Raw genomic sequence first — 9,579 nt, 5'->3', positions numbered from 1 at the left:
CTGAGGAGGTCCAGGTCCCTCCATCTCTCCTCATGGGGCTTGTCCAGTAAGCCCCTAACCATATGAGTGGCCCTCCTCTGGACCCTCTCGAGTCTATCAACATCCTTCTTGAAGTAGGGTGCCCAAAACTGGACGCAGTACTCCAACTGCGGTCTGACCAATGCCGCATAGAGGGGAAGTATCACCTCCTTGGTTGTATTTGTCACGCATCTGCTGATGCGTGATAAAGTGTGGTTAGCTTTGCTGGTGATTTCATCACACTGATGACTCATGTTCATCTTGGAGTCCACTTTGACCCTGATGAAGATATTGAAGAGTACAGGTCCAAGGACTAAACCCTGTGGGACCCCACTACCCACATCCTTCCAGGTCAATACTGACCCCTCTACTACCACTGTCTGGGTGCGACCTCTAAGCCAATTTGCCACCCACTGGACTGTGTAAATATCTGTCACAGCCTCTTAACTTATTTATGAGAATGGGATGAGATACCATATCAAAGGCCTTACTAAAATCCAAGAAAACGACATCCACCTCTACTTCTGCATCTAAGCATTTTGTGACCCTGTCATAAAACAAAACCAGATTGGTCAGGCATGATCTACCTGCTACAAATCCATGCTGGTTTTCCTGCTGCATTATTTTTCCCACTGGACTCCCACAAGTACGATCCTTCATAATCTTTTCAAAGACCTTTCCAAGGATGGAGGTGAGACTGACTGGCCTATAATTACTGAGATCCTCCCTCCTCCCCTTCTTGAAAATAGGGACCACATTGGCCCTTTTCCAGTCCTCCGGGACCTGACCCGAGTGCCGCGAGTGCTCAAACAGCCATGCCAGTGGGTCTGCTATGACACTGACCAATTCCTTCAGTACTCTTGGATGCAGCTCATCCAGGCCTGCTGACTTGAACACATCCAGTCCATTCAAATGACTCTGCACCAAGTCAGCACTGACAGTTGGTGGGCTGGTGTCCTTCTGATATCCATCTAAGAACCCATCAGGAGACTTACCTTGAGCCCTATTCAGGAACACTGAGGCAAAAAACTCATTGAATAGTTCAGCCTGGTCCCCCCGTCTGTCACTAATTGCCCCTTCTTGTTCCACCCTACCAGTTATCTTACCCACCCTATGCTGTATGGTGAATTCGACTGATCGGTGGTCACTGTCCCCAAGGTGACCACAAATCTGCAGCTCCCCTACCAGGACCTCCCCTGTAGCCAACACCAAGTCCAGTAAGGCATTCTCCCTAGTGGGACCGTATACCTCCTGCGTTAGGTGAAGGTCCTACACGCAGGTTAAGAACCTATGTGAACAGTTGGATTTGGCTGACTACTCCTCCCAGCAGATGTCAGGGTAGTTTAGGTCCCCCATGACAACCATGTCCCTAGACCGAACAGCCTCTGAGAGCTGTCTCAAGAATTCCAAGTCTAGCTTTTCCTCTTGGTTTGGTGGTCTGTAGCAGACCTCCACCACCAAGTCCCTTTCCTCTCAACCTCCACGTATCCTAACCCCCAATGCCTCAATCCCCTCTGATCCCATTTTAATTAGGGTAGATGTATAATGCTCCTTTACATAGAGAGCAACCCTGCCCCCTTTCCTCCTTACTCTGTCCATTCTGTACAACCTGTAGCCCTCAATGTGTACTGCCCAGTCACGGGTAGAGTCCCACCAGGTTTCTGTTAGCCTGACTAAATCAAAGTTATTATCTGCAAGCAGAAGCGTGAGTTCTTCCTGCTTGTTCCTCATGCTTCTAGCATTAGTATAGAGGCACTTGAGCCCTCCAAATGGTGCCTTTGGTGCCCCCCTCCCCACTTCTGATGCCCAAAGGGCCCCTTGATACATACCTGGGGTATACTGCTGCATGTCTCGCAGTTTGTAGGTTCTAGACTCTCTCCATCTCCTGCTTCCTTGTCCCCCGTCGTACTTAATTTAAAGCCCAACGTAGGAGGTCAGCCAACCTGTAAGAAAAGAGACTCTTTTGTGGACAGATGAATCCCATCGTGTCCCAGGAGGTCCCTTGCACAGAAGTGCAGATCGCGGTCCAGGAAGCCAAAACCCACACGATGGCACCAACTCCGGAGCCGTGGGTTGACTTCTCTGACACAGGTTACATGATGCCTTCTGCGACTGCTGACCAAGAGGATTGATGAGAAGACCACCTGTGCCCCTGTCTTCCTAAGCCTGGTCCCCAGAACCCTGTAGTCACTCATGATATGGTCTGGACTACTTCAGGCCACATCATGTGTTTACACATGGATGACAACCATGGGACAGTTATTGGAGGGCCAGATGAGGTCAGGAATTCTCGCCATGATGTCCCTGATCCGGGCTCCAGGAAGGCAGCAGACCTTGTGCACTGTGGATCCGGATGACAGATAGGTCCCTCTGTTCTTCTCAGCAAGAAGTCTCCCACAATGATGACGCAGCGTCTCTTCTTCTGCTTACCTGGCCGGCTCTCAGCTCACTCAGTGATGGTGGCAGGCCCCTCCAGTGCACTTTCCCCACCGCACACTCCTCCAGTGCAGCCAGGGCCTCATATTTGTTCCCCAACTGCACCAGGGGAGCTGTCTCTGTGGCAAGAGGTCTGGTCCCTGAGGTTACCATCCTCCATTCACCAGCATCTGCTTCAGGGCATTCCCCCACAGCTTCTCTGCCGAAATGAATCACTGTTCCTCTGAATCAGCCAAATCCAAAGCCGACTCAAATACTTGGTGTTTCACACAGGCCTACATATTGGTACTTTTATATCCTGAGAGATGAAGATTTTTTGTAATATCTTGTATTGAATCAATTGTGTAGCTAGGAAAGCTGTTGGACAAGCTTTCTGGTATCAAGCCCACTTCTTCAGATTCCTCCAACAGCCTCTCCCTGCTAATACAGTTGGTCCAATAAAATGTATCACAAAAAATCCTTCTCTCATAAGCTTCCTGGACCAGCACTGCTACAACAACACTCCAGTCCTACTATTTCTAGATCCCCTAACTCAATTGACCATGCCTTTTCACACTTGAATTTGTTTGGGTGAACTGCGCTCAGTGGAACTCCTTTCAGAGCAGTGTAGTGACCTTGTGTCCTACATAGCTTTAGATGACCATATGAATTTGAAACAAGATCCTGTAATGCTATAGAAGGAAATCACAGAATTATAGAAGAGACCTCAAGAGACTGTCTAGGGAGGAGCCTGAGCCTGCACTTATCTCCTCACACCTGCTTATTTCCTAACACCTTGCCTCACCCTTCAAAAGATCTGGCAGTACCCTGGTTGAAAATCACTGGTCTACACTGCCAGTGGAGTTGTGATTCAACACATGCAGACATACTCAAGCTAGCTTTAAATCTTGCCAGTTTGAGTGCCAGTAGTAGCATCACTGTGGTGGTGCAGGCTATAGTCAAAGAGGAAGTACCCAGCATCCTGACTGGCCTTGCTCAACCTGTGTGAAGTCCATGCTACTGCAGCTTTATTGCTAACAATACCCTCCCAAAAAAATTCCAGTGCAGTGGAGGGGAGCATTTTCTGAGCAGCTATCATTAAATAACCTGTCCAAAGACAGAGTGAATTAGTGTGAGTGCTGGAATTAGAATTTAGGAGTCCCTTGTTTCCCAGTGCTCTCTTATATTCGACCACTGTCTCTTTCCATTTCTCTTCAGTATCTCATTAGAAGTTTCTGCAGCTTTAACTGCAGTTTGCATATAAAGTTTTAAATAAACCCATACTTCTTTCCAGCAGACATTGCAGCTGGAAGACACTATAATGTTTCAGTGTATGCAGTGTATCAGGATGGGATAAGCCAACCTTGTTCTGTCCAAAGCTATCTGGACGATTTAGGTAAGCACACTCTTGTGGTGAAGTCACTGTTTGCTGTGATGGAAGTAACACTCATTGTTCAGTTTTATGGCAAATATTGTTTTCCCCCAAATCTTTCAATGAATTTGCAGTTTACTAGAGTTACTAGATATTGCCAACTATATCTAAAACTCATATCCCATGAAACACAAAAAATAAATTAAAAAGAAAACTTCCTATGGACACCTTGACTTTGATCTTCTGAAGGCCCATGCATCTCTCATAGGATGGCTGCATGACTGGTAGCATTGTTTTGACCTCTGTTCTGCTTGGGAGATAGATGTGCAGAATTCAGTAAGATGTTCTGCTCATTTGGTCCTTGGACAAACTCCTTGTTGAAATGACACTTCAGGACAAGATGGGCACATCTACCTAACATGTTTACTGTGGAGTAGACTAATTAACTCCCAGTTCAACATGCTGCAGTCCCAGGCCCACATATAAACATGGCACTGGGGAGCAAGAAAGTCAGGTGCAATAAGCACCAAAGTTTATTGCTTTGTATGAATATGCATGTGTAGACACACCCAGTAATTGTAAATGAGGGATCTCTGAAGAGTCAGAAGACCTCAAAGAGAACACAGTCATCACCTTCCTTCACAACTCCTCCAGAAGGATGGCTTCCTATTTATTTTTGGACTTGACTTGTAAAATCTGTAATGCCCAACCAGCCTAAATATAATCTAGTGTTTAGACAAATAGAGAAATATTTTGGAAGCGATCATACTTCCACTGCAAGATTTCTCCAGGCATGAACCTAGTGTATGTTTCCTTCCTGTTCATAGATGGAAAAAAGGACAGTATTTGGAATTTTTCTAATGCTACCAGATACTTTTTCATACTGCTCTGAATACAATTTCTGACTAATTAAGTTTAAAATTTATGCAGCATTTTGCAATTCACAAACACTTTCATGCATAAATTAGGAAGGAGTGCATGTATGTGACACAATCAGAAAATCATAGAAAATTTGGACTGGAAGGGAATTTCTTTAACAAATTCTGCATACGCTCATCCCAAGACATACTGACTAGCCATGATTTTTCTCAGGGAAAACAACTTTTTTTGCACTAACCAGGCACAACTTCAATATTCAAGTCATTTTATCTCTGGAGTTTTTATTTTGTCCCCTATTAGCAACAGAAAAGATTCCTATAGAAACTTTCAAGTCTATGTATAAATCATTGTATTCCATCTATTCCATAGGAAAAAAATATTAATATAAATCAGGACAAATAAATAATCTTGAGTTCTCAACAAGGCACTGTCATACAGTGATGCTGAATATAGAGCATTATCCATAAAAGCATGTTAATAGATTTATAGGATTTTCAGTCCAGAAAAACCCTTTAGGAGTATCTAGTCTGACCTTGGGTTACACATGCCATAGGATATCTTCTAGTAATAATCATCTGGTTAAAACAAAGGATGGCTTATAGAAAAGCATCATGCAGAAAGACGTTTTCCTTTGTTAAAAAAAGAGGGTTCAGCATTAGAAAGTCCATACATTATTTTAAAAAGGATGTTGAGATTTATTACAAAAGATGATGAAAACTAATTAAACAAAATGGTAACAGTGTGGCAAATAGCTCTAAAAATGTATTTGAAATGTTCCAAAACAACTAGCATGGCCAAATGGGCTCCTATTCACTAGACAGAGAGCAAAATCCTTCTACTTGGTGCCATAATCTGAATCTCTTCTCCACATTCCAGCTGCATAGATTTATTGACTCTATCTGCAATGTGTTTATAACTTTAAATTGCATAAGTTAAAACAAGTATGTGCTAGTCACAAAAACAATACATCATTATCAGGCTGCTAAATTCTTCACTTGCTTGAAGAATATTTTTCAAAGAGCATATCCTCTTATAGAGTCATTCCAATTTGAGCTGAAAAAATATAGGTGATTGTGGAGAGCTAAAACCATCAGCCATCTGGAAGATGGGATGGAGTGCACCCTCAGCAAGTCTGAGGATTACATCAAGCTGGGGGGAGTAGCAGATATGCTTAGAGGGTAGAGAAAGATAGCTAAATTGGAGGACTGGACCAAAAGAAATCTTATGAAGTTCAATATGAAGGAGAAGTGCAAAGTCCTGCACTTAGGACAGAACAATCCCATGCAGTAGTATAGGCTGGGGACTGACTGGCTAAGCAGCAGCTCTGCAGAAGAGGACCCAGGGGGCTACAGTGGACAATAAGCTGCATGAGCCAACAGTGTGCTCATCTTGCAAAGAAGGATAACAGCATACCAGGCTATATTTAGGCTTGGCAGAATTTGATTTTTTTTTAATGGCTAAAATCAATGTTTATTTTTAAGCATTTTTTGTGATTTTTACTGGTTGAAATGTTCAGGGTTGTGCAAAATTAGGGGTCATTTTTTATTTTTATTCATATAGCATGCATGCATACACATGCATGCATGTGCAGTGGCTGCTGCAGCAACTGGGGGCTGTGCCAATAAGGCTGTTTCGGGGGGAGAGGGGGAGAAGAGGCTGGAGGGGCTGAAGGGGCAGGGCTGGTAGTGTCCATGAGCCAGTGCCACCAGCCCCTCACTCTGCCCAGGTCCCAGCTGGGGCAGGGACCAAATTCCCATGGAGCCCAGCTTGACCTGGCCTCCACAGGAGTTTGGCCCCCTCCCCAATTACACAGGAGCAGGCTGGGTTGGGCCAGGCTCCATGGGAATTTGGCCCCTGCTCCAATCACATAGGGGCCAGGCCAGGCTGGGCTCTATGGGAGTTTGGCCCCTGGGTGACTGGGGCAGGAGCCAAATTCCCATAGAGCCCAACCCAGTCTGGCTGAGCCCCTGTGTGACAGGGGCAAGAGCCAAACTCCTGTGAAGGCTGGTCCAGGCTTCCCAGGAGTTTGGCCCCTGCCCTGGCTGGGCAGAACGGGTGGCCAGTGGCACTGGCTCCCCTCTGCTATCAGTCCTGCCCCTCCAAGCCTGCTCCCAGCACAGCCTTACCAGCATGGCCCCCAACTCCTACAGCAGACGCTCTGTGTGTGTGCGTGTGTGTGTGTAGTGCACAGCACTCCCTGTCCTGGATTTCTTTACCTCTGTCCTGGATTTTACACACACACACACACACACACACACACACACACACACACACACACACACACACACACACTCACACGTGTCTTTTTGTAAACTTCAGTGAGTACCGGCATAAATATTTTTCTGTCGGTCTGTGAGTGTCACGTGAAATTGATGTTTATCAATAAAGCTTGAATCCTTCAAGCCTAGCTATATTAGTAGGAACGCTGCCAGAAGATGAAGGGAAGTGATTATTCCATTTGATGCAGCACTGGTGAGGCCACATCTGGAGTACTGTGTTCAGTTTTGGACCCCCCATTACAGCAAGGATGTGGGCAAATAGGAGAGAATCCAGTGGAGGGCAACAAAAGTGGTCCGGGGGCTGTGGACATGACTTCTGAGAAGAGGCTGAGGGAACTGGGCTTATTAAGTTTGGAGAAGAGAGGACCGAGGAGGAATTTAATAACAGCTTTCAACTACTGAAGGGGAGTTTCAAAGGGGATGAAGCTGCACTGTTCTTAGGGGTAGCAGATGACAGATGAAGCAATGGTCTCAAGATGCAGCAAGGGAAGCGTAGGTTAGATATCAGGAAAAACTCTCACTAGGAGGGTAGTAAAGCACTGGAACAGGCTACCCAGAGAATTTGAGGAATCTCCATCCTTAGAAGTTTTGCCTCAGCTGGGATGATCTAGTTGGGGAAGGTCCTACTCTGAGCAGGCAGTTGGGCTGACTGTCCCTTCCAGTCCTAATTTTCTATTATTTTATGATTGTGTCACACACATGCACTCCTTCCTAATTTATGAATGAAAGTGTTTGCTACATAAATTTTAAACTTAATTAGTCAGAAACCACAATTTATTGCACTTTCACTGTGTGAAATTACAGGCAGTCCTTGGACTTACAACACAATTGGTTCCTGAAAACCAACTCTTAAGTCGAAACGTTGCAACTCAGAACCAATTTTCTCATAAGAAACAGTGTTATAAATGGGGGATTGGTTCCTGAACCAGGGCCTGATACCCAATTTTCACTAAAAATACCCCAGAATGTTGTACTCGATCAATTATAGAGGAGTAATATAGCTACATTAATGTATTTCTATTGTAAATAGCAATCATATTGATTTGGAAGGAATTCTTTGAGGTGACTTTGCTGGACTTTTTGAAGGGCTCTTGGCTGAAGTGTTCTCGGGAGTCTTGGCTGCAGGTTTTTCTGGAGTCTTGTCTGCTTTCTTAAAGAAAGTGTCCTAGAAAGTTTGGACAAATGTTCTCCAGGGAGATGGGCAACACAGTGAACTTGTTCACTGGTGTGGCTTCGCATTGGATCAAGCGTTGTAAAATCAAAACTGATGTCAGAAAGTTGAAACAGGGTGTCAATTTATAAATGTTGTAAGTGCAAAATGTTGTAACTCAAAACATTGTAAGTCGAGGACTGCCTGTATATGGTCGTGTCATAAATACAGTCGTGCCAGACTAGATAGTCCAAATGGTTGCTTCTAGTTGAAAAAGGAGATCTATGAAAATTCATACCAGAAGGCTTCATTTGCTATTTTTATTAATCATTCATTATTCTCCAGTTTAAAAAATCACTTACCCAATCAAGGACCTGTAACAATACCATGCGACATGGGGGCCTAATCACACACACCATGAATCACAGAGTCAAAGAGTTCAGCTGAATGAACTTCTTTGGTAAAAATCACTTTTCATAAGCTCATCAATCAATGTTTATAAGAATAAATATTCTTAGAAATGAGGATTAAATTGTGAACAGAAGAAATGGACAAATTAAACAATAAATTATTTGAAGTAAAAGATTGTAACCATCTCTAACATCCACGGGGCAAGTATGTAGTTATATTTTGAACCACATGATGGCAGCATTCTATGAAGAATATAGCAATTTCTTCAGAACCCGCTAAAATTGGCTGACTATATTTTAATTTAATGATCACTACATTTCTTAGTCTGCACCCTCATTTTTTCCAAATAATTCCCCGATATTTACAACAGATATACTGAGAAATCATCATACAATACAATGGTGAATCACTCTTAAAGAAATAATTTCATACAATGGGCCTTTCTCCTTATAACAAACTGCAGTATATAATGAAGTGAATGCCATGCCCTTAACTGAAATAGAACCTATGTCTAGAGAAACAATAATTCTCTCAGATAATGCTCATGAACATTGCAAAGGTTATTGTCAGACAAATGCCATTAGTATTTGGACTGCAGCTGTAGTGGAATCAGAGTAAATCATACCATGCACCAAATGCACTGTAACTCTGCAGTAGTGACTCATTTTGTTAAATTAGTCTTAAATGTTTCAGTAGAACTTGGAAGTCAGCTATATGATGTGTATTCAATAAATGTTGTATTCATACTTATCATTAACAGAGTTATCAGTTCTTGAAATCCAGGCTAATTATAGCATGTTCATTTGCAAACAGACAGCAGAATTATTCCCTCATAAAAATACTGCATTTTTTCCATAGTGATGGCTTAATGGCCCAAGTCTTACAGTTTCTAATACTTAAAACAATGTTTTCTTTGAATATGGTTTTATGGCATTTTGTCTTTGAAAATATTGTAAGCTTGCAGGATTTTAGAATTGTAATGCTTTTTTTTTAGCAATATGGGATTTCATAGACTTCATAGTTTTCATAGACATTAGGGCTGGAAGGGACCTCGG

General features: G+C 43.3%; 1 protein-coding gene across 1 annotated transcript in view; it reads left to right on the top strand.

Annotated features, from left to right (window-relative positions):
* IL23R (interleukin 23 receptor) overlaps positions 1–9,579 on the top strand; it is a 44,804-nt gene that overhangs the window by 26,496 nt on the left and 8,729 nt on the right. Inside the window, 1 exon segment of the mRNA XM_019528288.1 lies at positions 3,731–3,996. Coding sequence (XP_019383833.1) covers positions 3,731–3,996 — 266 coding nt within the window.

This window comes from Gavialis gangeticus, unplaced genomic scaffold (assembly GCF_001723915.1).
Source record: "Gavialis gangeticus isolate Ggan-Ray unplaced genomic scaffold, GavGan_comp1, whole genome shotgun sequence".
NCBI classification, from domain to species: domain Eukaryota; kingdom Metazoa; phylum Chordata; order Crocodylia; family Gavialidae; genus Gavialis; species Gavialis gangeticus.
Note: the sequence above shows the minus strand (reverse complement) of the source record. Positions and strands in the feature narration are given on the sequence as shown.